Source organism: Phascolarctos cinereus, unplaced genomic scaffold (assembly GCF_003287225.1).
Source record: "Phascolarctos cinereus isolate Bilbo 61053 unplaced genomic scaffold, phaCin_HiC Scaffold_726;HRSCAF=1367, whole genome shotgun sequence".
In the NCBI taxonomy this organism is placed as follows: Eukaryota; Metazoa; Chordata; class Mammalia; order Diprotodontia; family Phascolarctidae; genus Phascolarctos; species Phascolarctos cinereus.
Genome location: NW_027556098.1, coordinates 182,752,492 through 182,779,692, shown reverse-complemented (window position 1 = coordinate 182,779,692; position 27,201 = coordinate 182,752,492). Strand labels below are relative to the sequence as shown.

At 35.3% G+C, this 27,201-nt stretch overlaps 1 protein-coding gene across 1 annotated transcript in view; it reads right to left on the bottom strand.

The window, feature by feature from the left end:
- Positions 1-27,201, bottom strand: part of SATB2 (SATB homeobox 2) — a 225,818-nt gene that overhangs the window by 191,184 nt on the left and 7,433 nt on the right. The window contains exon 3 of the mRNA XM_020993640.2: positions 8,192-8,368. Within this exon, the coding sequence (XP_020849299.1) occupies positions 8,192-8,368 (177 nt within the window). The remainder of the gene's footprint in view (positions 1-8,191; positions 8,369-27,201) is intronic.

Genomic DNA, 27,201 nt, shown 5'->3' with positions numbered 1-27,201 from the left:
AGGACTACCATTGGAAAAAAAATTACCCTTAAGTTTAGTGTTATAACTAATCTTAGTATGAGGTATGAAAATAAAGAACATTTTAAACATAAATGAGTCCTCTTTGCTTCAAGGTACCAGTTTTTAAGCTATAAAAGTTTTATTGAATAATCTGAGTATTAGGTTACCTGGGAAATCATGTCTCTCTTTGTATATCATCAGAGAAATTAAATACATCAGTATACTCATTTTCAAATTTTATCTCTCATATACTCACTATGCCTAACTGTGCTGAATACCCTACAAATCACACACAATCCTTGCCTTCTAGAAGCTTAAGACAGATTCTCTCTCTCTCTTTCTCTCTCTCAAACACACACACACACACACACACACACACACACACACACACACATACAGAGAGAGAGAGAGAGAGAGAGAGAGAAACCCAAGCAAACTTAAAATGTACTCTATTGAGAGGATATTGTAGGAATATAAGCTAAGAATAAATAATCATATTATTTACAAGCATAAGGAGTTGTCATTATGAAATGTTGAAAATATGGACTGCTTGCTAGAATTAGAAGCAAAGACAGAAATAATCACTTTCACATGGTCAGGGAAGACTTCCTAGAGGAGGAGGAATTTTATAAAGAAAGCATTAAGGGCCTGAATTGGTGAAATAGATAAATGAGGAAGTAAACAGGCTCATTTAGCAAAGCAAAGAATTGAGAGACAATAGAGGTTAAATAGTCTCTGTGGCAATGATGAATGACCTTGAAATTCTGGTTGCACAAAGGACAGAATCAGTATCAGTTTCACTAAGAGATTTATACAATGATTGGGGGGGAAGGGAAGGAAGATGAGAAAAAGGAATAGATAAATGGAGGGAAGATGGATGACAAAGGAGTACAATCTTACTATTACGTGTAAGTGATGGGCAGATAGTAGACAGGTAGTGTGACATGGTCAAAGTTATTCAAGGTGTTTCAACCACAAATATGCATCCCAAATGCTAACTTTCTTAGGGCATTTAACACCTGCCCCATTGTCTCCCACTGTACTTCACCTCCTGACTTCTACTATGAGACTTCAATAATCACACACTGAAGCTCTTGTCTAAATCCCTAAGCTCCCAATTTCACAGACATCTTAAATCCTATTACCTTTTACTCTACCTCAGCCACATATAGGAAAGTTAACACACTAGATCTCACCATTAGCCACAAGTATTCCACTTCCCGAATCAGAAATTTACCTTCTTCCATCTGATCATAACCTTCTCTTATTTGATCTCTCCCCATGTCTCATAAAACTATATTTTGCCCTCACTGTGACCTTCAAACCCTCCTCTCTTCAGTATTTTCTCTGGTCATTGCCCCCGCTCCAACTTCATTTCCTCTCCTTCTAATCTGGACCCTATTGTTAGTCATTTCAACTTTACAATCTCCTCTGTTCTCCTATTCTTCATCCCCCTGTCCTATTATGTCTTATCTATCAGCAAACCTCAGTTCTGGATTACTCCCGCCATCTGCTTCTTCCACTCCTATTCATCTGCTACTGAATAGAGCTGGAGGAAATCACACAGTTGGGGCAACCAGATATGAATTCATTCTATCCAACTTCAAGTAGACCCTCACTGCAGCAGTTTTTTTTTAATTCCTTCCTAACTGATTCTCTATCTCACTTCTTATAGAAGCTATTATAAACCTTCTCTTCCTTCATCAAGCCTCCCATGCCTTCCCCCTTTCCCATCTCTCAGCTGAGGACCTTGCCTCTTAATTTACTGAGAAAATTAAGATCATTTGAGATGAGCTCCCTCTTCTCCCGTTCTTTCCAACTCAAATCCCTTGACATCATTTCTCACTCATTCCTCCTTTCTTTCCCCTAGTCTCTGATAATGAAGGAGGTGGCACTTCTACTTGACAAGGCCAAACCCTCTACAAGTGCCTTTGGTTCCTCAGTTATCCCTTCCCTCTATCTCCACCTCTCACCTTCAACCTTTCCCTAACTACTGGTTCCTTCTCTACAGCCTTCAAATACTCCCATCCTCTCCATCCTTAAAAAACCTACACTAGGGCCTACCATCCCCTCAAGCTATTGCCTATATCTCTCCTCACTTTCACAGTCAAACTTCTTGAAAAACGGTCTAAACTTGCTACCTCTACCTCCTTTCCTCTCTCACTCACTCTTCAACCCTTTGCAATCTGACTTCTGACCTCACTCAACTGAAATTTCTCTCTCCCTACCTCTCCCTTCAGCAGTGTTCACAATTTAACTTTCATCTCTATGCAGGTGACTCACAGGTAATGTCCCTTAAGCATTAGTCCTGCATCATTGATTGTCTATTGGACATTTCAAACTGAATGTCCTGAAAACATCTCAAATTTAACATGCTCAAAACTGAACTCCTGTCCTTCTTTCCCTCTCTTCCTTCCTCCTGCTGCCCTAACCCTCTCCTCTTCTAGATTCCCCTATTTCTCTAAAAGACACCACTATACTTTTAATCTCCCAGGTTCATAGCCCCAGAATTATTCTGGACTCCTCTCTTTTCTTCACCCCAAAGAATCCAATAAGTTGCCAAATCTTGCTGTTTCTACCACTTCATCTCTCATACCTTTTCCCTCTACTTAGCCAGCTTTCACTTTAGTTCAGACACTCATCACCTCTTACCTGGATTATTGTAAGAGCCTACTGAAGGGTCTTCTTGGCTCAGATTTCTCCCTACTCTAATCCATTCTACACACTGCTGTTAGTGATTTTCCTTAAACATAGATCTATCTATGCTGCTTTCCTTTTCCAATTCCAGTGCACCCTATTTCCTCTAGGATAAAATAGGAATTCTTCTGTTTAACTATGAAAGCCCTTCATAATTTGAACCCAATCTATCTTTTCAGCCTCAGTAAATCCCCATCTTGCTTTCTAAACTGGCCTTCTCTCAATTCCTCACACATGACACTCCACCTTCCATCTCTGTACATTGGCACTGGCTATTCCCCATGCCTGGCATATACTCCTTTCTCCTTTCCACCTCATTTAATTGCCTCATAGAATCCCTCTCTTTTTCCAACATGAAGCCTTTTTACATAAAGCCTCCTTCCTCTACAGAAGCCTTTTTAGATTGGCTTCCCAAATCCTTTTATTTAACCACTTAAAATTTGTATTTATTCTTTTTGTTTATTCTATGTTGACTTATTTATCTATTTATCTTCCACATAAGAATGTAAGTTTGTTGTTAAAAAGAATTGTTTCATTCCTTGTATTTGCATCCCCTAGGCTACCATAGTGCCTGACATATAATAGGCACTAAATAAAAGCTTGTTAATGAATTGATTGATAGGGGAAAATATTCTTATTGCTGAGATTTGCTTTATGACTCAAGAAAATATATGTTCATCTTACCTCAAAACACAGTACCAGGCATATATTTTCCCCCTGAATGTGACTGTATTTTTTAAAAGAAAATTTTGGTTCAAAATTTGTTTTAGGGGCAGCTAGGTAGCACAGTGGATAGAGCTCCAGCCTTGGAGTCAGGAGGACCTGAGTTCAAATCCACCTTAGACATTTGACACTTAGTACTTGTGTGACCTGGAGCAAGTCACTTAACCCCAATTGCCTCACAAAAACAAAGTAATAAATAAATAAATGGGTTTTTTTCCTTAATATTTATCCTTCTGAATGAAGGTAAGTGGAAATGTTTTATCTATCAGCCAATAATTAAAGTACTAGTACTATTATAAGTTGGCACTTATATTTGCTATTCTCTTTAATTTAAACAATTAATTTTAACAATTACAGAAGCAACCAAGCAGATGGACTCACAAGGAAGAGGAAGAGTTAACAGCCATCAGGAAAATAAGGAGGAAGTCCCTGTTGATCAACTATTCAAAACTTTTTAAAACAACCCCTTTGTTTTTCAACTGGATTTCTGGAAGTGTCTAACCTAGTTCTAAGTCATTACTCATACTAAATATTCAATTACTCAGTCCTGTAGTTAAAACATTCCAGGCTTCAGATATTATTTCTTTCAAAAATGCCTACATATAATATTTTTTAATTATCCATAAAACATCAGTAATATGCACCAAGACACTATATTTAGTCATTGTAGGTGAAGAAATGTTTTAAAATAATATTTAAATAAAATACTTATTGTACATACATGTTATATGCACTGTACCATCTAATTAACTAAGAACATTTACAACTTTCTGAGTAGAAACAAAGAGCCATGATCACCTACAGAAACTAAAAGAAATGACTAAAAGTCCACTTACATAAGAAGTCAGTTTTGCACACCAGAAACACGGCAGATAGTCTGGTGAAAGCAGAAAGTCTGAAAGCCTCCTAAACCTCTGTTATCTGTATTCTAGGACCTGAAGATATCTAAAATATGAGTCAACAACCTCCAAGTGGTTGATCATCACTACGGGGACCTATGAATGCCTCTGACAAGCCTAGGACAGAAATAAAAGAGAAAAAAAGGTAGAAAGCAAAAGAAAATGAGAAGAACAAATGAGGTGATAGGGTATAAGAAGAAAGAAAAGAAAGTGCCCATCTATGGTGGGGAAGTGGTCATTAGCTGGCAGCCATCGCTGCAGATACCACTGAGGGGCAGCACTGCCACAGGTTGCTTATCCTTCAAATCATTAGAACTTCCTATGAATCTCTAGATTCAGGCTTCAGTGGATAACAAGATATTATATGCTTCCTCAAATGGTATCTTTCCCGAGATAAGCAAGAAGTCTGTCATCATCCTGTTCTTGGCAAAAACATAAACAGCTGGTCAGACGACTTGTTAATCACATACTATGGAATTACAGGCACTGGCATCATGGCAGTAGGGTGAGGTTAAGAGGTGGGGACCAGGGAAACAGGAATAATTCAAAAGCCAGCTTCTATGACAGCAGTATCTATACTCCTTATCCATATCTGTGTAATAATTAATATTTCATATTTAATTTGCCTACATGGTAACTGTTCAACTAGGTTAAGTAACTATGACTTTTTTCTGGGTGACATTTTGTTAATTATATCTTTTAGCAATAAATAGATTTTTCAAAGGAAGACTCTCCCATCTAAATGAGCTGATTTCTGTGAGTGGATAGTATACTTCAAATGCTTAAAATACTAGGTCTAATTTTCAATCACAGAAACTTATTCATAAAGTAACTCCCTACCCAAGCAATTAAATTCTGCACCATTTTTCCATAAAAGATCCTCTTAAATCCTTTGTCAGGTACTATTCTTAAAAATTCCTCCTACTCATTCTTTTATTGACAAAATTTCCCATTTTTAGAATAGACTCAGATAGGTAGTGACATGAGTCTGTTTGCTTTTGTTCCAACAATTAACTGTTCTCTCAAAATTCAAATGGTGATTTTTAAATGTTTTCCAGCTCAGAAACTTGGGGCAGTTCTCATATTCTCTGGCTATTAATAGGCAATCAGCATTCTAATAATAATTATTATAATTATTTTTAACATTTATATAACCCTTACTATGTGCTAGGCACTGTGCTAAGATCTTTACCATTATTATCTCACTTGATCCTCATGACAACCCTAGGAAGCAGAGTGCTGTTATTATTCCCATTTTACAGATGAGGAAACTGAGGCAACAGGAGTTGTGTTTTTCCTAAGGTCAGACAGCTAGTAAGTGTCTAAGGCTGGATTTGAACTCAGATCTTCCTGATTCCAGGTCTAGTGATCTATCCACTGAACTACCTAGCTGCCCCATTCATATAGGGACAATTGCTTAAGCATTTAAAAAAAAAAGAGATACTTGCTATAAAATATTATGACTGAAACTTTACATTTGCTTAGTAGCATGCCTATGCTTACAATCATATATGTGTTGTGCTGCTTCTCACAGTCAATATACAAAAAGACTATCTAGCTTTAAATATATATGTATATATATATACACATACACACATACATATGTAATCCAGCATTATATGTGCAACATTTTAAATAAATTCTTAAAATACTCGTGCTGTTTGTCCTATTAAAATTATAGAGCAAGTAGCATGTTTCAATTATCTGGATGAAATTAAGATTTAATAAATTAATATTGAAGTAATCCACTATAGTTTTACTCACTTAAGGAAGATTAAGATCTATAGCCTACTTTAAAGAGAAAAAGAATATTACATTTCATTCAGCCATATATTTCCAAGGCAATAGTGTCTAGTGTACTGAAATGCAGGACCTAGTAAAAGAGGTCAAATAAAGGAGAAAAAAAAAACTTTTTCTTGCCTACAGAATAAAGTATCTCCATCTGTAGTATTATATAGGGTACTGATTCAGAAAGGGGGGAAAAAGATAGAACATATAGATATTTGATTTTTTCACTTGCTGAGTTCTTGACTCGGTGTTCAAAAATGAAATAGCCTCTTGTTAGAGAAGCCATTATTTGCTGTTATGTTTTTTTTTTCACTCCCACTACATAAAATATTGTTAAAGTGCCTCTCCATTGCTCCAAAGAGTAGAGGTTGTAGTCTACAGAACCAGGCTCAGCAGACAGCTACCTTGTTCTAAGTTGCCAGTGAAGCCCTTTTCTTCACTGGGTGCCAAAAATCAAATCTTGGCCACTTAATGCTCTGTGTTCCACATGTTAGCTCACAACATGTTGAGCAGCCGTGCTAACTGAGATGGATAGTGCTGTCAAACAGGAAGCTGGCACAACAGGATGGAAACAGTGGGATACGATGACCTTTACATTGAAAGAAAAATGTCCCTGAAATGGCATGAAGAGTTTAAGAAAAAAAGAAGGGGGTAAACCCTTCTTTTATTGCATTTAAGTGCAAAGCATGAAATAAAAGCAGTGTCGCCCTGTATGCAATTTGCTGGGGATCAAATACTGAATCCCTCTCACAAGAAGGAAAGTAGTCAGAGGAAGGAAATGAATCATCCTTTATCATGCTGCTTTTAAAGTAGTTTGTTCTAGGATTAAGCTAGCATTACTGGACCCAAGCTTGCAGACCACTTGAATTCAGACTCCACTGGTGCTCTCTTCCAATATGGAGAACACATCAGTTTTTGACTAGGGTTCTTTAATCTTTGGTTTAGAGCAAGGGGGAAGGAAGGTGGCATATCGGAATGACTAAGTAGCAGTTAAAATAATTAAAACATGTTCTAAAGTCTGTGATTTATTTACAGAAATAAAAAATCCATGACTCAGGAGTTTCAGTCTCTATTTCTTAGTTACCATATAGCTTTGTATCTTAGCTTCTTACTGCTCCCCTACCAGTAAATGGAAATATTACTGACCAAGCTCAAAAGAATATTGTGAAGAGGAATCAATCAAAATGACAACAAAAATCTCTGAACACAGGGAAAGCGATACAAATATAAAGTAAAAGTAATACTTTGACCTCTTCTCTATAATATAACAGCCCTCATAAAATTGTCATTCAGGCATTTCTGTTGCTACATAAGGATAACCATTTCAGTGGGACAACTTTTTCAGCCTTCTCCTAATAGTTTTGTTTGTTTTATATTCTGTGGCATTGTAGAACAATGACCCAGGCTACAGAATGAAACAATGGAGTTACAGGATTGCTTCTAGAGGAGGGGTCCATAGAATAGTAGTACATGCTGAAGTATGTCATTTTCATTAGAGGTAAAATGAAATCATCATAAAAGTAGCGAGCACAGAGTAATTGGCATTTATGTAGCATGCTAAAGTTTGCAAAGTGCTTTTTATGCATAGAGCTGTTGTCTTTTTTAAAAACAAAAAAAGAATAAGGGTACATGTTTTTATTATTGTTATCATTATTACTAAAAAATCTGTCCGTAAAACTTAGAGGTCATGAACCCAAAGGAAAGAGAAAGCCTAACTCGGTCACATCATATAGCAATAGCTCCCTAACCTTCTAGGCGGTCTGACCTTTTAGCAGTTTTGATGAGTGTTAAGCAAAAGATCTTAGGACTTAGATACCAGAACAGTTTTAGAAAAGGTGGATGGGGGACTCCAGAAAGACTACTGGCACCTCTAGAAGGTTCTAATCTAATGCTTTGCAGAACAAGCAAAAGGCATAAGGCTTTCCAGTGACCAAATGAGAAAAAAAAAAGGTTATATTAGCTATTTCTCCAGAGAGTAAAACTACAAATCATTCCTCATCCCCTTCACAGAAGATGATTTCAGGGAAACTTAGCTTCTCAAATAAACACACAGAGCATGAAGAAAGAGAAGAGTATTTGAATACCTTGTGCCTGAGCTGCAGAACTGTGGGAATACCCAAGGGCCAAGAGTGCTGTCTCCACCAGCTGGCTGAAGAGCACGTCTTTTCGAACCAGTACAAACTCTGCATGTTCTTCTCTGTTGTCATATTCAAGAGAGCTGTCCAACTGCTCCACCACGCAAAAAACAGGAATCATCAAACCTGGATGGATTTTTAAAAATTCAAAAGCAAAACAAAAACATTACAAAGTAAATATCAGCAACAATGATGAGGGAGAGACAGTTATAAAAGTCACTCATCTGTGCTTGAAAATGGTTTAGATTAAACATGCCTCCTGGATGCATCAGCCTAATGGAAATCTGTGTGAAGAGAGAGGGAGGGAGGGAGGGAGGGAGGGAAGGAGGGAGAGAGAGAGAGAGAGAGAGAGAGAGAGAGAGAGAGAGAGAGAGAGAGAGAGAGAGAGAGAGGGAGAGAGGAGAGAGAGAGAGAGAGAGAGAGAGAGAGAGAGAGAGAGAGAGAGAGAGAGAGAGAGAGAGAGAGAGAGAGAGTTTTCCCCATCATTACTAGCAGACTGCAGCATATTAGCCTAAAGATTGTGGTACAAACCCTATTACTTCATTTAAAACTAGATTGGACAAATCATTGGTATACTTACTGTAGGACTATAAGTTAATGTTAGCAGAAAGATCTTTAGGGTCTCTGATTTTCTATAATTTGAAACTACTTATTGTTCAACATTAATATTTTTGGCTCAGGCTTACTTTTGCCTAGAAGCCCAGTTAAAAATAAATGTAACTCTAAAACATCGACCACAGCTATTCTATTATTTCAGAACCAGCACTGTTCTGCTGAATGTGCAAAAAAGCAAAAAAAAAAAGTATTAAAAATAAAATTCCATTCAACATCTATCAAATAACTATTATGTATGGAGCACTGTTCCAGATGCAAAGTTTGGATGAAACACAATTTGTACCTTCACAGATCTTACAATCTAGTAAGAATCTGGAAAAAGGTTCCTTTTAATTATTTTTATTATTCTCATCAAACCTCGAAGAAGGAAGAGTAATGGATTCAGGTTGAGGATTTGGATTCAAATTCTAACACTGTCACTTACTGTCTGTATAACCTTAGCAAGATAACCTCTCTGACCTGTTTCCTTTGCTAAACTAAATGACCTTTAAGGTCCCTTCCATCATTCCTTCCATGAACTATTTGGTCATTAGTTGACATAAAAGAAGTTCCTTCAAGCCCCTGACCCTAGATGTTTTTATCTTATATTGAACTTATGTTAAAATTAGCATATACTTACAAAATATTTTGAGAAAATGCACTGTCAACACCAGGTGCAGCTGAAAAGGGAATCTCTTTTTTTGGCTTTTAGAGGCTAATTGGAAATCTGTTGTCATTGAAATGTTTCTCTGCTTTGTATTAAAGTGTGAAATGTTAAGCAATGTGTAATTCACTTGAGGTTTTTAATTTTTTTTTAAAAAACCTGCTTTTTAGTGTAAAGTCAGAGGGGCTTTTAAATCTAAACTCAGCAGAGACATTAGAAGATCAAGGCTATACCCACAGAGAGGTAATGAATGCTGATATTTTCTTACAGGATCCACTGTTATTAATATATCATGAAACATATTGATATATCATTGATATATCACTGGTGTTTTGGCTTTATCTATTTGCCGGTGGCAGCAAAATAATACAAAGTTGGAAGGGTGAAGAAGGTAAAGGGAAGAAAGGAAGAAGAGACAGAGAGAATGTGAATGTGCACTTATGTATGCATTTATTTGTGTCATTTGTGAACTCAGAAGGTAGGACAGATGGGAAAGGCTACCTTCTGAAAATGACTTGTTTTGTAAAGCACCTATAAGTCTAAGTCACATGTAAATGCATATAATCAGGGTGATTTTGAAGGTTTCTTCCTCTAACATCCCTAATAAGGAATCTACTGACTTATTCTGTTCTTCTGAAAGCCAGAGGGTAGAAGACAACATGCTGGAAATTATAGTGAAACCGATTCAGATTTTTGTTCGAAAGATAATAAAATGGTTCAACTAGTTTCCATGTGATAATTATTATTATTAAAGCTAATAAGTATTGGGTATAGTTATTAAACATAATAATTATTAATGGTAATAATACTCATTAAGAATTGTTATCATTAAAATATCATGATCTTTATCACTAAGTCTATACAACAGTCTAACAAGTCACACCATACCAATGACTTACTGCTGAAGGTTAATTTTTAAGAACAGCAATATAGCATTAGTCTCTACAGTGTCTGCATACACACAGAGATAACTTTGGATGAAGACAGAAAAAAAGCAGATTGATTTCTTTTTTTTTAAGAAAAACAAGAACTTTTAATTGGTTAAATGATGTGGTATTAAATGCATTGTTGTTTTAACTGGGTGTGATTATTAGAATATATGAGAGAATGTAATTACTCCACAATTATTCAAATCCACAAACTTTCAAGAGCTAACCAAAGGAGTATAAAAATTTCCTGAGCAAAAATTAAGAAACTTTCCTCTACTATTCACAATAGAGCTTGACTGTCATGCAACATCTCCTTACGTAAACTTCTTAACTCCTAGCTCTATTTCATGGAATCTCATGGACAAAAATCTGAATTACCTGGCAGGCCAACTTTCTGGTGATGAATTATTTTCTATATAAGCTTGGCTAGCAATTAGATAGCCAATACAGTTAGTCACATTGGCCAAACCAAGCACTTTCAAAAAGTCCAAATTTATTAACTACCACAGAACAACAACAACCCTCATTAACACCAAGATTCTGCAAAAGAATGGCAAATCAATGAATGCCACAATCTCAGAAAAATCAACTGGCCATAATTATAGGCTTTAGCACTTTAGCAATGACATCTTCAGAAAGAGAAACCATATAAATGACAATGAGGACTTGTACAACCAGAAAAGGACATGGGTCAGTTTGCTATCTTTATATCAAGACAAAGAAAAAAACAAGACAACCTGAGAGATACAAAGGTACACTACCTGGAAGTCTTAAAAATCAGACAGTACCTCCAACTTGTTGAATAGATATGTCCCATGTGTAGCATTTCTAGTTTAGATAGATAAGACATGAAAGGAGGTATTATTCATGACAATGAAACAAACAGGTCACCTCTCAGATAAAAAAATACATATATGATCCTTTTACATCACTTAGCACAGTGCCATGCACACAATAGACACTTAATATTTGTTGAATTGAAGAAAGCCTATTGATTCCTAATGATTCAAGAACACACAATATGTACAGTGGTGCCATAGAGTTTTTAGTGCCATAAGTTATTTCACTGCCAACACCTCAGTATACATTGGTTTCAAAATTATAAATCTATTTCTCATTCTTGATGTCAATAATTAAGAGACAGTCAGAAATAACAGATAAATAATTTTAAAGAATTCATTTCTGTGAACTTTATAACATGTTCAGTGGCTAGGCCTTAATTCTGTGGATAACTAAAAATCTTGAAGCCCTGTTTTTCTGAAGCACTAGAAATTAAATGAAAATGTACATGAAATTAATAACCAATGCACACATATACACTATCTATATGGGATATTATTTTCAAAGAGCTAGCTGTGATGGTGGCTTCAAGCCCAATGATATTTTTGAGATATTTCAGATCAGTGTTCTTGGTGATAATTTCATGGAAGCATTAGCTAGTTGCTGCCAAAGGTTAAGACAGCTCCATGAATACATAAGTGTCTAATAAATACTAGCTGTACAATGACAAAACAAGATAACACTTTATATGTATATAGTGCTTGTAAGATTTTCAGAGTGATTTCTTCCTAATAAATTTGTGAAGAAGTACAAGTATTATTACACCCCCTTTCCTGATGAAAAGACTGAGGCTCTGAAAGGCTGTGACTTACACATTATCATACAACTGATAAATATCATAGGATAATAAATTTTCAGCTGGAAAGGGACCTTAAAGACCACCTTTTCACATTTTATAAATGAAGAAACTGAGTCTCAGACAGGTTATGTTACTTGTCTAAGGCCACAAGCTAGGATTTGAAACAGGTCCTATGGCCCCAAATCCAGCATGCTTTCCATGTACTATGAAATGATAACGACGTCATAAGCTCTTGGTCAGGATTGGCTCTGACAGAAGTAAGCATGAGATTTGGAGTAAGTTACTTTTACCTTGCTATGCCTTAGTTTCTTTTTTTATAAGAGGGTGGTGATGACACTTGCCATTCATCTCATGGATTTAGAGATAATTTCTGAACTAATATATTTAAAATAACTGAAGCCCCTTGTATGAAAGGGTTACATAAAAGGAATTACAATTGACCTTTGTTAATCCCTAAGAAAGATGTTTTTAACTGGTATATGATGTAAAAATAAAAGTTTTATAGTAGAATGCAATCTTTACAAAGGTAGAAAGAAATGCAATTACTGAATACTACCACAAGGGAAATGGATAACACTGAAACACAAGATTAGGGGGAAAGGAAGTAGAGAGGTAGACTCAAAAATCCTTTATAAGAAATCCCCTTGGAACAAACTATAAAAAGAAAATAGAAGAGGGAGGGAGAGAGGGAGAAGAGGGGAGGGAGGGAGAGAGAGAAACAGTCAGAGAGAGACAGAGACTCAAGTATTCTGCCTACCCTAAGTAGAAAAATATTAAATTACGAGCACAAGCACAGCATGAAACTCACCATTCTTGAGAAAATATTTTAAAATTTTAAATTAAAATAAGCAAACATGGAAGAAGTAAATGAAAATATAATCACAGCAAGAGTTAAAAGGAAATGTTTTAGGAGATAAAAGAAAGTCAGCTTTCCAATATGGCAACTCTACAGCATACAACTTTCTGCATTTTTAAAATTATAGCTCAAGCCTATATTCAGATGATCAATTAGAGAACTCTGAACCCTTTGATTATAAATCTTGCTAAGCTCCTTACAACTGAGGGAGTTAAATTTAAAGGATAGGCTCAAAACATTTGCTAAAAAATAAATGTTCTTGCAGTTGGAACAAATTGTAAATTTCATTGTCATAGAAGCATAATAAACATGGAATCCCCTTTAAAATGAATACTTATTTTTACTAATAATCATGTTTGTTCCATTATTGGTGAAGATCAATTTGTCATTTGTATTATCAAAGTATCAAAGCCAACTTTCTTAAAGTTTAGTTTGTTTGTTTCTTTGCAAAGTATTTACCAGAGTTTTGTGTTATCCCTGAAACAATCTTATGAAGCAGGTCATTATTATACCCATTTTAGAGATGAAGAAAATGAGATTAAGTCAGACATTTCCCAGGGCTAATCTAAAACACAGTAAGGCATGTAGTCTGATATTTAAAGTCTACCACGGACAGATCACTGTGGTATACTGTATAATTCTCAGCACACTACACATACCAAAATTCTTATTACAACTCATATCATAAGCTTGAAAATGAGTCTAAGAATAAGACTGATAATATATGAGTGGCCTCACTCATTAATGCTGTGAGAAAAACTGCTTAGCTTATACAATTTGGGGGGGGGGCAGCAGCTAGGTGGCACAGTAGATAAAGCTCCAGCTTAGGAGTCAGGAGGATCTGAGTTCAAATGTGACTTCAGACACATGACACTTACTAGCTGTGTGATCCTGGGCAAGTCACTTAACCCCAATTGCCTCACCAAAAAAAAAAAAACCTTATACAATTTGCTCTATGGCAAAAGGGGAGTGGCATTGATAGCACCATATTAAAAGCTGACTACCAACATACAAATATCAACAAAGTGTTTCAACAGAATACCTCCCTCCATAAAGGATACCTGAAAATATGAATATGACTACACTTATAGTAATCCCAATTATTTCTCTTCCTCTCTTCTACACCTCTGTGGGCTGAGAAACATCATATATGAGTCCAACACTACTGAGTAAATCCGAAAAGCAAAACAGAAAAAAGTCCATAAGAATCATCTAATTGAAAGTATTTTAGATTTGGAATCAGAGGACATGCGTTAAAATCCCACCTGTGCTAGTTACTACCTGTGCAACCTTAGGCAAGTCACATAGCCATGCTCTGGGCCTCCATTTCTTCACCTATAACATAAGGGAGTTAGATGAGGTGTCCTCTGAGCTCCTTTAAAGGTCTAAATCTATGACTGTCTCTATCCTAAAATGAATGCAGTCTGTTCTTCCTATCTATGACTAGATTAACCTAAATTTTCCAGTGTTTTTCCTCTAAACGAAAATTCTTAAGCCAAGTTTGCATAGTTTGCACAGCAGTGAATAGGCAAGTGATTTTGGAGATGGCCCCTTTATAATATTATGAAGGTTAACTTTGACAATATAAGGCTGAGGTTAGGGAAAGGATAACTTGGTGTGGGGGGGCAATGTTCTGGCACATTCATTGAAATGGCTAATTTGTCATCTGCGGGATCAAAGTATTAAAGTCATCACTTCTAAAATATCTTTTAAAAAAGCTTTTATGAAGCATTTTAATTATGCTATCTATTCTTCAGAAAAATATGATGCAGGAATTACCCCGTAGCTACCCTCACCCCCACCAACTTCCCACGTTAATGCTCTGGAAAGGGATAGAGTGAATGGACAGCCTTACCCGGGATGACGGACAGATGTCCAAAATTTGAAAACACAAAAGTCCAACATTTGGCATTTTTTGGGGGGGGGAATAACTACATAAGTACCACTTTAAAATCTGATATGTAAACGTTAGCTAAAAGGTTACTTATTAATGTCAAAAAAAACTAGCAATTTTTCAGTGTTCAGTAAAGGAGGAAAAGGACAGGATATACAGGATAAAGTCTGTTGCAAATATGGTCTAGAATAGAGCTACTTTTCCTTCTTTCACCCACTAATGACTTTGTACAATCTTCTGAGCCACTCTTTATTCTTAGAACTGCCTCCTAAATGATAGGGGTCCAGCCTTTCAAAATGATAGGCATCTAGCATTTCTCCTCCCTTTTTCTGAAAAACTCCTAAAAACCCATCTGTTTCCTGAAGAACTGCAGTTACAAGGACTAGCTCCCACTCTCTGCTGCCTGCATCATATCTGGGCCTTTCACCTTGTGTACTCCTAGTGTTGGCTGCAGATTACAAAGGCTTTGGGGCAGGGGTTTTCATATCTGTCCTCTGAAAATAGAACTCAACCTGGGATAAAGTGCTAAGGACATTAAAGCAGCAAAATAAATAAAATATGGGAAACTACTGCCAGAAATACTAAAACTAATTCTATCTTAAGAAATCAACTAGTAAAATAAGATAGGTACTTTCAGATAATTCTGTGCTCTAGAAAGAAACTTTTTCTCTTGCAGATTTACTAGAAAAAGAATAGTCAACAAACTCTGCTAGACAACTTTTCCATACACACACATAAAGATAGGAATAGAAACATCTTGCCAACATTCACTGTCAAACCCATTTCCCAGCACTATACATTGAATACAATCTCTGGCTATGTACATTGAAGAACAATTCCACTGAGAAACGGGATTTAAAAGAACTCTATGAATCAAGGTCATTCTGTACTACAAAACCTCCCTCCCCCACCCCTGGACCTCTCAACTTTACAAGTAAATTCCCTTCCAAAAGTTTGTACATTAGTTGCTTGGAACACATCTTCCAGTAGAAAAAAAAAGGGGGGGGGTTATAAATGATAGGTTCCCTGGAGCAACCCACATGAATCTAGCCTTTAAACCATAATGCTGAACTATGAATGAATGAATGAAAAAAAAATTGTTAAATACTATTTTCCAAGAACTGTGATAACAACTGCTAGGAATACAAATATAAAAGTGAAGATCTAACATAGAAATATTTCATGGTATTAGTGATATTAGTCGGAGTTTGGAGTCAGAAAACAATAAACTTACATGAAAAAAAATTCCTTCTAGGGTATGAAACTAAGCTTAGGCAAGGTCCTAATTGGGTCCTAATACCTCCGTTAGGTATTAGGTATTAGGGTAGAAAGCAATTTTAAAGAATTCATTCATACTAAGGGGTGGGGTATACATCTAATAGACACTTAGTCAAAGCAAAGGGATTTGCATTTGAAAAAGTGGAAATTTCACAAGGGAATATGCAATTGTCAAAATTTCAGGCAAAATTTCACTGTCAAGGCAATCTGACCTACAAATGATGTATATCAACAGATTTTACTGTTGTCCTTATACTGCCCTCTCCCCTACCACTAGACCTACTGCTATCATTATTGTGGGAGGAAAAAAGAAGCCAAAGCTTGGACCCTTTGTTATCTTTGTAACATCTCTGATTCATGTCCCCTTATCTCCTGTGAAGCTATCATCACCCTGGTGCAGGCCCTCATCACTTTAGCCTGAAGTATACAGCCTGTTGGTCAGTCTGCCTGACACAAGTCTCTCTCCACTCCAATTCATCCTCCAATCAACTGTCAAAGTGGTTTTCCTAAAGCACAGGTCTGTCCATGTCCCCGTCTCTGTTCCCCCCCCAATGACTTCAATGACTCCCCATCACCACCAGGATCAAATATAAAATCATCTATTTGGCATTCAACTCCTTGCCCCCCTCTAACATCCTCCCCTGTATTTTTTGATCCTTTGACATATGTCAATCCAGTTTCTGAGATCCCAGTGGTTAAAAATGACCTGAAAAGGAATCAAGCATAGTCTGGAGGGTTGAAGATTAGACCATATACAATTCTCCTAAGGTTATTTTCAGTGTGGCTTGCCCACATTGAAAATTGAAATTTCATTAAGTTGGGCCTAGAAATGACCAAATAAAGTCTAGTCACTGTAGAAAGAAAAAGTCCTTCATAGTTATTGGGGGGTTTTTTAACTAATAATCAAAGTCAAGTCTTAACTACTTTGCCATGTCCAACCTGACCTAATAATCTAACTCACAAGTCTCTTCAGCAAAAAAATGTGACATTGACCCTAGATGCCCTGAAATCTCCAATGCACCACAACATTGCATACAGGCTTCTAATCAGGATGGATAAAAATAATAACAATCCTTTCCCATTCCTAAATTGATGCTTATAACAAGCATGTTAAAATTTAGTTAGATATCCATCCTGACTTCAGGTGGCTGCCTGAAGAAATCCATTACTTCAAGCACTAATCAATTTTGCTTTTCTTTCACAATTCTTCAATTGTCTTTACACATGTGGAACACTTCTGATGTACAAAGCACTTTGACCCTAATATGCTTCTAGGCAATACAAATGGATCAGCAGGTCAACTAAATGGAGGAATTTTCTCCATCTTCTCTGATGAAAGGCTGACAGATCACAGGCCCATACATGATCACTGTTGGCGAACAAGATTTGACTTATCATCTCTAAGGCATGACATTGCATTGATGCAGGATGCCACGGCATATATTGTGCACTGGATTTGTGCTTGTAGAGAACCTGAAGTCAATGACAGTTACACCAGCAACTCCATCCAACTTTATTTATGCACTATACTAATACAAACCTCCTAACTTCAAGTCTAGTAAATGGAAGGTGGACAAAGGAAAATAGCAGAATGTTATTTGGAAGTCAACATAAAATGTAAATCTCAAACAGCTGTTTAAAAATCTCTAGTTCAAAAATAATTGGGATTCTTTCCTTCAACAATGTGGAGGGATACATTGCAATTCTTGAATAATTAAAATACAAAGATCTATAATCTTATCCTTTAATGACAGGACTTCTGCTCCTTGTTCATTCTGCAAATACGATTGGACAGTATAGGTTCAAAGAAAAAAAGTAATAAAAGTGACACCAAGCAAATGATGAAGCTAATGGAGGTCCCTATTTTTTCCCTCCATCCACTGCGGGTTGTTTGTTTACCACCAATAAATACCACAATTAGAGTAAAAGCCCATAACAAGTGCCTTCAGATTAAAGTTAATTTGTTCTAAGTCCAGGTTTCGGGTCTGCCTGGGTATTATTTCAGCTAATTTAAACAATTTCACAAACAGCTTGATTAATTTCAACATTGTGGTATTATGGAAAGATCCGCAGTACTTGGGTTCTCTGAAAAGGAATTAATAAAAAAAAAAAAAAGAAAAAACCACCAAGTTCTCAGTTCTGAGCAAGACAAGGTTTTAAGGCTACCCAGTCTCCTAGTGGGAATATAACATAGCACAAGTATGTTTTCTTCTGGGAGCTAATCCCACCAAAATTATTAAAAATTGAGATCAAATGCTCGTACAAAATCCCAAAGGAAATCATACTGTAGTAAAGAGATTTTTATCAAATAAAAAAGTAGAAAATGAAGTTTTCACAGCAACAGTCAATGCAAGAGAATGCCTCCTATAAGAAAAAAAATCATATCTCTGATTAGATGTATAAACAACAGATAATGTATTGATACTTAATAGATTTCTAGAGGACTATCACTACAAAATGAAAGCAAGATTCACAAACCTTTAAACAAAAGGACCATTAAAGCCATTCTTGCAGACATTCTGAACAGGTGTGGATTCTGAGTTTTGCATCAGAAATCAATACATAGAAAGATAATCCTAAATCAAGCTCTCAAAAAGGCAAATATTTACAGGGGATATAGATAGAGGAAGAAGAGGAAAAGGGAGGTAAGAACAAAATTACTGTATAAATATTCTCCACTTCCTTTAGGGAATATTGGCATCTCTGGTTTTCAATCATTGAGGTATTACTATTGTAACTGGGACTGGTTCAATTAAAAAAAAAGTACTGCTTACAAAAGTAAGGAAACAGAAATACAAGTATCCCTACAAGAAGAATATAACCAAAATCACCATATTTATATATTCAATTATACCATTAATGGTATGTTCTTAGATTAATAAAAAGAAAAAAGATTAATAAAAAACAGCATCTGACTAAAAATAAGAATCAAACATTCTTGTGGAAAAAGTCAAATGTCCCTCTCTACTTTGATTCTAAAACGTCTTTTTTCTTCAGTAGGATTATTTTCCTGGGGACAGTGGAAATATTATTCTTTAAGAAATAAACAAATAGAGAAACACACCAGTGAAAAAAATTAATGTTACACAAAATCCTTAAAATTCTATTTTTATCCTAAGTTGACTTAATAGTATAGCTTTCAACACCACTGGCAACAAAGAGGAATACTACTTTTTGCTACTAAATTTGAAACACTCCACCAACACAGAGGCAATTTTTTAGGCTAAGAACAAACAGGAGGGCAAGTCCTTATTCCAAGGAGAAAAAATGTACTAAGTCCTCATTGAAAGAGCACCAGCTGGAGAACAGTCTTTCTCAAACTTTGAGTATTTCTGAACCTGAGACTCTGCAATGATCAAAGAATTATCTCATTTCTTTCAAATTCCTGACATTCTACGGTTCTTTAATCTTTTAATAAAATAATAGTATATATACACATATACATATATGTATGTATAGGAAGCTACAGTTTCAAAATGACTCACACTTTAGTATGACCACTGTGAAATGCTGAAATGAAATTCTGAAATTTCGTTTTAAAAATAATTTGTGGACATGAAAGATTTATTTTCAGGCTGACATATGTTTACTATGCCCTAAGGTGGTCCAAAATGCCTTTTCAGTATCCATTATGGTGAAACAGCCATGTTATCTTAATGCCATTTTGTTTAATTCGCTATATAGATTCAGCCAAAGAATTCTATGCATAAAGTGCCTATGGGACATAATTTTAAAATACAAATCCGGTATACAAATGATAAAATGAAATAGACAAGAATTCCCCATTTTTGGAGAATAAACATGGCAATATTATTTATGCTAAAGAGCAACTGACTGTAAGAAAGTTGGCTTTACCACGTGACTGTATCAAAGGAAAAATTGGGACTCAGAGAGTCCTTAGTAGGTAATAACTATCAGTTTCTCCCAAACTTACTTTCAAGTTATGCATCAATCTTCAACATAATTGTGTTTGACATAATATAAGCTGTTGGCAGTTAACTTGTTTACAATAAATGCTGGGTTTGGGTATGTGGACTATATTTCAGCCTTATAAATATCAAACACAAACCTACAACAGTCCCATTATGGGGCTGAGAATCATTTTGCTGTAAATCTTTTTATTGGGGGCCTGGGGAATTACTTTGTGGCTTGTTTTTGACTAACTACTTGGAACAGTGTGAAAAGAGTTACATTTATACACCGAGCTAGTGTTAATTGGAATTCTATACATTAAACAGAAGAATGCATAGTGTCCATCACAAACCTATTTGGCCTACCCCAAATAGCTCATAGCAGCTAAAAAGCTTGGTAAAGTCACAGCATTTTTCCCTACAGTTCCTATACTTTTCAAAGCCAAAACTAATGGACATTTGTGACAGCACTGGCAGTCTTTCAATGATTTTTTTTTAATCCTACTCTTTAGGTCTTTATTAAGTTAGTTGTAAAAGCCTGTTTCAGACACCGACTTGAAGTCTGAGACTGTGAACAGAGATTTATTTTGAGGGGAGGAGTCAGACAGTAGGGGTAAGGGGCTGAAGAGACATCCATCTATAGCAATCTTACACTATATTATTGTTTAGTGATTGATTTGTAGTAAAGTAAAACCAGGGACAATTTGTTCATCCTTCTAAACTGTCTTCTCCTAGGTCTTGAGGTACATTAAATTTCTAGTGAGATTATAATTCCTTTTTTTTGGGGGGGGGCTACCTTCACCCAAGGATGACTTTTGGTCTTCTAATGCCCGGCCTGATAAATCAAAAAGGTAAATTATTTCTTTATACCACTGAGACTTGAATGCAACATCACTGCCCTGTAACTTAGGCAAAGCTGGTATAGTTGCTCTATTCACAACCCCACTGACCCTCCCTTAAACTGTCCTCCCTCCTTGCTCTCATCTACATAAGGGTTTCAGAAGTTGTTTGTTTTTAAACAGATGACACAGAAGTTTTATAGTTCAAAATAATTCATAATATACCAATATATTCTGATTCCTAATAGATCAATTTCTTCCATCCTATTGAAGTCAATATGGAAACTCAGCATATAAAATAATCTGAATTTGCCCCATATACCCAGTTTCCAACAACGACAACAACAACAAAAAAAAAAACTAGAGGAACGGCTTGTCAGGAGCTCAAGGAATTCACCAAATGCAATTCTGTCAAATAATTTTTACTATATAAATTCCTTGGGTATCAATTAAACAACAACAACAACAAAGAATCAATTATTACTGGGTGAAAAAATAAGAAATTCAAATTATGACAGTAGTTACAGCAAAAGTACCTGAAAAACCATGCAAGCACCTCAGCTGTTTTCCTAAGATTAAAGAACCAAATGGATTTCTTTTAATTAAAAGCACTAGTTTACAATATGAACTCATTCATGGAAAATTACTGAAATTTTCCCACTTTGTATTAAAATGGTATTTTAAGGTAGCCGTAGACTATAATTTGTTTACTCAGGAGGGCAATCTTATGTACATATGAAAAAAACAACCTTTTTAAAAATTATTCAACAAAAAAAAATTTCCCTCCAGGGTGAAGAAACTACAAGTCAAGTTTCACCCAAAATTAACATTTATGGTTAAATTATGATGACCTGAAAAACGGAACCACTTATGGGGCATACCTTTTGTAGCGTTAGTCAATGGTGCTATGTCATGTAAATTTTAAAGTTAAAAAAACTTCACTAACAAAAGTATTTTAATGAAAGCAGTATTAACTAGTCTTCCGGTATTGAAATAGCCACACTGGGATATAACAACAAGGACTGTTGCTATGTTGTATGTTTGGGGGTAGAAGTAGGCACTGGGGACCTCTTTCTGGGAACAATACAGAGAGACATGCTTTAATCAGTCCTGAGATTTTGAGGTCTCTACCAAAAATTGTCAACTCTAGCTTCTTCCTTTACTTCTTTCAGTCGTTTCATGCAGTATCCATGAAAAGTCTTAAACTGCTGGGCCAAAAAAAAGGGGTTCACTGACAAGCAAAAGGAATTTTTACTGTACACCTGTTTTCCAACTGAGTCCAAATTTGGGTATCAGCTATTACAAAACTGAAAATTATTTCATGCCATAATGTCTTCACATTACCATGTTGTCTTGTGTTACTTCCCAAGCTCCTAATAACTCAGAGTCTGTGTGAATAATTTAAGAAACTCAAGATCTAGAAAAGTGGAAAACTGGCCACTGATTTTCTTTCCTCCTTCTTGTTCCATTCCTGTTCCCTAATAAGCTGTTGAAAGGACACCTCTGGGGAGTGTCAGCAAGAAGCCCAGAAATGTTAGAGATTATCAACTTAATGGTCCAAATTATTGCTGATCGAGCTCAGAGCCTGCTATGTCTCGTGTGACAAGTAGAGTTATCCTGATATGTAAAACGAAAGGCTTCAATTTCCCTCCCCTCATCTCCCAATCACCCCCAAGCATGTACATGCTGAAGAAAAAGAAGTGTATAGCCCCTGTTCAGTCAATAAAACCCTTTTACTCCAGTGTTCTCCTTCAATTGGGTCAGAAGGTGTGGCTAGAAGGTGAAGGAGCGCTACATTCATAGCTAGCTAGGCCTCTCTTGAGTTACAATGTTTGTGTCATAGCGGCAAAGCTCCTACTTCAGTCAACATGGGGTAAACCTGGAATTACCTAGCTGGGTAAGCTTCCTATCACTACCTCAAATTAAACAAAAACAAAAAAAAAGGGGGTTGTAGAAATGATAGGTGAACAAGAAAAGGTAAACTGTTCTCCAAATCTGAACGAAAAGGCAAGACTAATAGCCACTTTTAATGTCTCATTAACAATCAGTTCTCATGGACTCCTTCAGTGACCTTTATAAAGAGTCAGAGCTGAATGTTCTTTTCTACCAAACCAATTTTAGCTAATAAATGTGATAAAGTAAACTAAAAGCACTCCAGTTACTCTGCATCTTCTCTGAGTCTAAAAATTTGTACATTGTGTGACAGGTCCACCTCATTTTTCTTAACGATGTTTTTATTATTCTTTCACTCAATTAAAACAGAAATGGATATTGCATCTTCTGACTGTATAATTGTTATTGTAATCTGTTTTCGATCACTGCTTGGGAAATGGGTCCAAAACAACATAAACTATCCACTGCCTCAGAATACAAGTCATTTTCTTTTACTACGACACTTAAAGAGACATTTATCATATTGCACTGATAGCATCTTTGGATTATGACAAAAGCAAGTTCTTGGTAAGTTGGAATAATGTCATCTAATTCAAGGAATTTTAAAATGGGCACATATTTGCCTAATAACTATTTAAAATGTTAAATTTTGCCCACTGTAACATTATGAATAATGGAAACATCGTTTGAAGAAAATATTATTTATTTTAACACACAGTTCAATCACTAGATATGAAAATAATTTTAACTGTGTCTCCTTTGATATTCCTTTTGAGTTTGTGAAATGGTATATGTTTTGCACATTCTGAAAATCACATTGAAAAAATGCAGACTAACCAAGTTTTGAGTACAAAAAAAAAACCTTAAAAGCAACAAAATATTGATCATAGTTAGTTAAAAGTAGCCTAATACATTTGCTTCCAAGCACAAAGAAAAGCCAAAAAGCAAAAATTACCTTTTAAAAGAAAGAAAAATGTATCTGTGGTTAATGTGATCAAATTCAAATTGCTATAAAAATATTCCTACTAATCACCTCTGCCAGATTTTAAAGCTTTGGAAAACGTTTATTCTCAGCAGAATCTCTAGGCATTTTCCCCCATCTCTGCATAAGTCTTCAGTGGAAAAAAGGAAGACACTGAACTAGCTAAGCATATTTCAGTGACTGAGCAGTCCTTAGTGGACACTATACAATTACTAAGGTATAAAAAGGCATTAATTTCAGGTACATAGTGGCTTGAAAGTATTGCCTTTTATTCTGCTTCTTAATTTCTTATCTTTGATGGTGCTATTTCAAATACCTTATTACACTTTTTAAAATTAAGATTGTGTATAACCATATGCTGTGCTACAATTTTAAAAAAACTGTTAGTTTGACTTCCATTTTAGTAATTGCCTGATTAGTTTCAGCACAGAGCTCTTGTCATTGCAGTTGACCTTTTATTAGCATCACTGTTCTCACAGATGCCAATTTTAATGCTTTGTTTTCTACACTGTATTTTAATGAATACATTTGAGTCCCCACTATGACATCTAAATGACCCTTCCTATATTTTATATCTGGTTAGGATATAACTGCATAGTGCCTGTCAAATAGTAGACACCTAATGAATGTTTGTTGATTGATAGGTTATTAACAGGTATTCAGGTAGTTGGTTTTCACAACCCCATTCTTACTGCTTTTTTTTTGACAAACAGGTAATTACAACTTCAAGTAATTTTAATTTTAGGAATAGACACAAATTTAAAAGAAAAAAAACTGTCACCAAAAGATAAGTTTTATTTCTGCTTTTGAAGATATCCCAATTACATTATATGAATTGAATGCTATAGTAAAATAACTGAGAAAAGCCCAACCTTTATCGGCTCCAATTATGTCTCTTTTTTCCCCTCAAAGTAAAAAGATCTGCACAAATAGAAAGCCATCATCAGCTCTATCTTTCACTTACACTTGGTTAGACCAGCTTCTTTTCGTTACTTTTGTTGAGGTTTAAATGTTAATTTTTAAATGAAATAAATTTTGTCACTTAGTGCCAATTTTGATTTAAAAAAACTAAAAAGTGACAAGTCTTATGATGTCAACAAAATTTTGTATAAGTTCTTTTATTAGAAGTGCATTTGCAATACTTTGCAATATTTAACATTTAATGCTAAATAGGAAATATGTACTACTTGGAAAAGAAGCCATTATGAAATATAAAAAGGAAAACAATATGTTTGGGGATGTAAAGTGTTTTCCCCCAAAATCCTTAAAGATTTGACTCTTTTTTGTCTCAACTATGTTGTACTTACAGCATTCACTTTACTTTGGAGTATTCATATCATTTCAGTTATGTGGTCAGATCATAAACCCATTACATATGAAAAGATGATTTTAATATCCTTAAATGTTTTAGAAACTTTAACAACAACAAAAGATCTATTTTTCATAAGTTTCTTTATAAGCACTCTAAATTACTAAGGAACTGCAGTGGTTGCTACTATTAAGAAAGAACTAATACAATCCAAGTTAGAATTTACTTTAAAGGGAAATATTTATAAAAGAATTTAAACTAAAGGGCAAACTTTCTAACTTATTTTAAGCTAAACTGAAAGGTGTCCTATTTGTAACCATTTTCAGTTATTTCAGAAGTGATTTTTTTTAGTCTAAAAAGAAAGAAGGATAAGGAGTTAAAAAATATATGGGTCAGGTCCAATATTTCACTGCTGTTCTTATCCTCTGGGGGTGGAGATAAGGGATTGGGAAAAACTTGCTGCCAAAGCTTCTGAAAAGATAACTGGGCTGCTAATTTTCCGTTCACAAAATTTAAATTCTACTTATGCATCTAACACTACTCATGAAATAATATGAAACAGTATTATATCACAGCAAATTGAGACATTTTTATCAAAATAAAGAGTAGCAGTGCCAGCGTTTCATTTGTCATTTACCACTTGTCACTTTTCACTGACAAACTGTTACACACACAACTTTTGTCACATACTCCATCTTCAAATATGCTCCAAAATGCCATTGTATCTCAGCATTTATGGGGGGGGGGGAAGGAGGAAAAAAATGAATATTACCAGACTCTGGCACATTGTTACAAAGGTGGGGAGAAAGTTCCATTTACTAGCAAAAATGAAATTAAATATTTTCTATTGTATTGAATACTATAAATAACTAAGCACAAACTTAGGCTGCTGATATGAAAAATAAACTGAACGATTAATACTGTATACACAGTATGTCGATGGCTATAGGATCAAAGGTACAAAGACTTCAGAGACCATCTATTCCACTCTCCCACAACACACACACACACACACACACACACACACACAAATTTTACTAAGGTGAGGACTGAACACCAGAGAGATTAAGACAATTGCCAAAGGTCCCATAAATAGCAAGTAGGGTAGGAGAGATTTGAGCTAAGGTCATCCAATTCTAGAGCAAGTACACTAACCTATGGTTTTATAGATATTTTTGCTTCTTGGTGTATTTTTAGTAGCAAGTTAAATTGGAATAGAAAGGTGTCAGAAGGAAAGAGTGGTTCAAGCAGGGGGGAAAAAAACTTTTATAAATTCTCTATAAACTGAGGATGGCTATGCCCTGACATTTCACATTAAAGACAAACAAACATGAGAATAAATTTATCAATGCATAGCATAATTTTCCTGCTAAATTCCCCATTGCTTTCCACCTTCTTAGATGCATCTAACAGTGACAGTCTGTAGAATTACTTGAACTTAACTAATATCAATAACATGCTAACTTAATTGCCCAATAAATGTCAATAAAGTTGCCTTTCTTTCTTATTGATTTAAATGGCACGAATCCTCATAAAGGGAAAAAAGAATTAATTACCACTGGATATCCCAACTGTCCTGGGCTTACTCATTGCTGTCCACATGCTAAATAAAATGGTCATTTTCTGTGAGCATAAGATATGTCTCAAATGATTGCTAAATAGATTTTTTTTTAAATTTCACCATACATGGTCTTGAAAACACAAATATATAATGGTCAGTGGGTTTCTCAAGATGGAATTCAAAAGTTCCAAAGATACTTTAAACATCAAATTATGCCTAGGACACTGAATGGGTGGATACCCTATATTCTGTTTAATATGTATGTTCAATTGCACATATTTTTTAACCAAATATGTCTTTATTTTAATAACAGACCAAAGACTGAAAACACTTAGGGCTATTTTTCTATCTCAGCAAAAAAATAGAGGCTATGCTACATGACCCCACAGGCTAAGATGATTCTATTTAAGAGGTCTAAAATAAAGCTAGAATAGGAGAAGGAAGAGACCTTTTTCAAAAGACTCTTTTCTCTTTCTAGGAAATGACACTGAATTTTATCATAAAGAGAAATAAATATTATGGTCATCTTTTTATTAAAATTAATTTAATGAGTTTTGTCCAAGCCTGGATAAAAATGATAATATATTTCCAATCTACCAAGTAACTTACA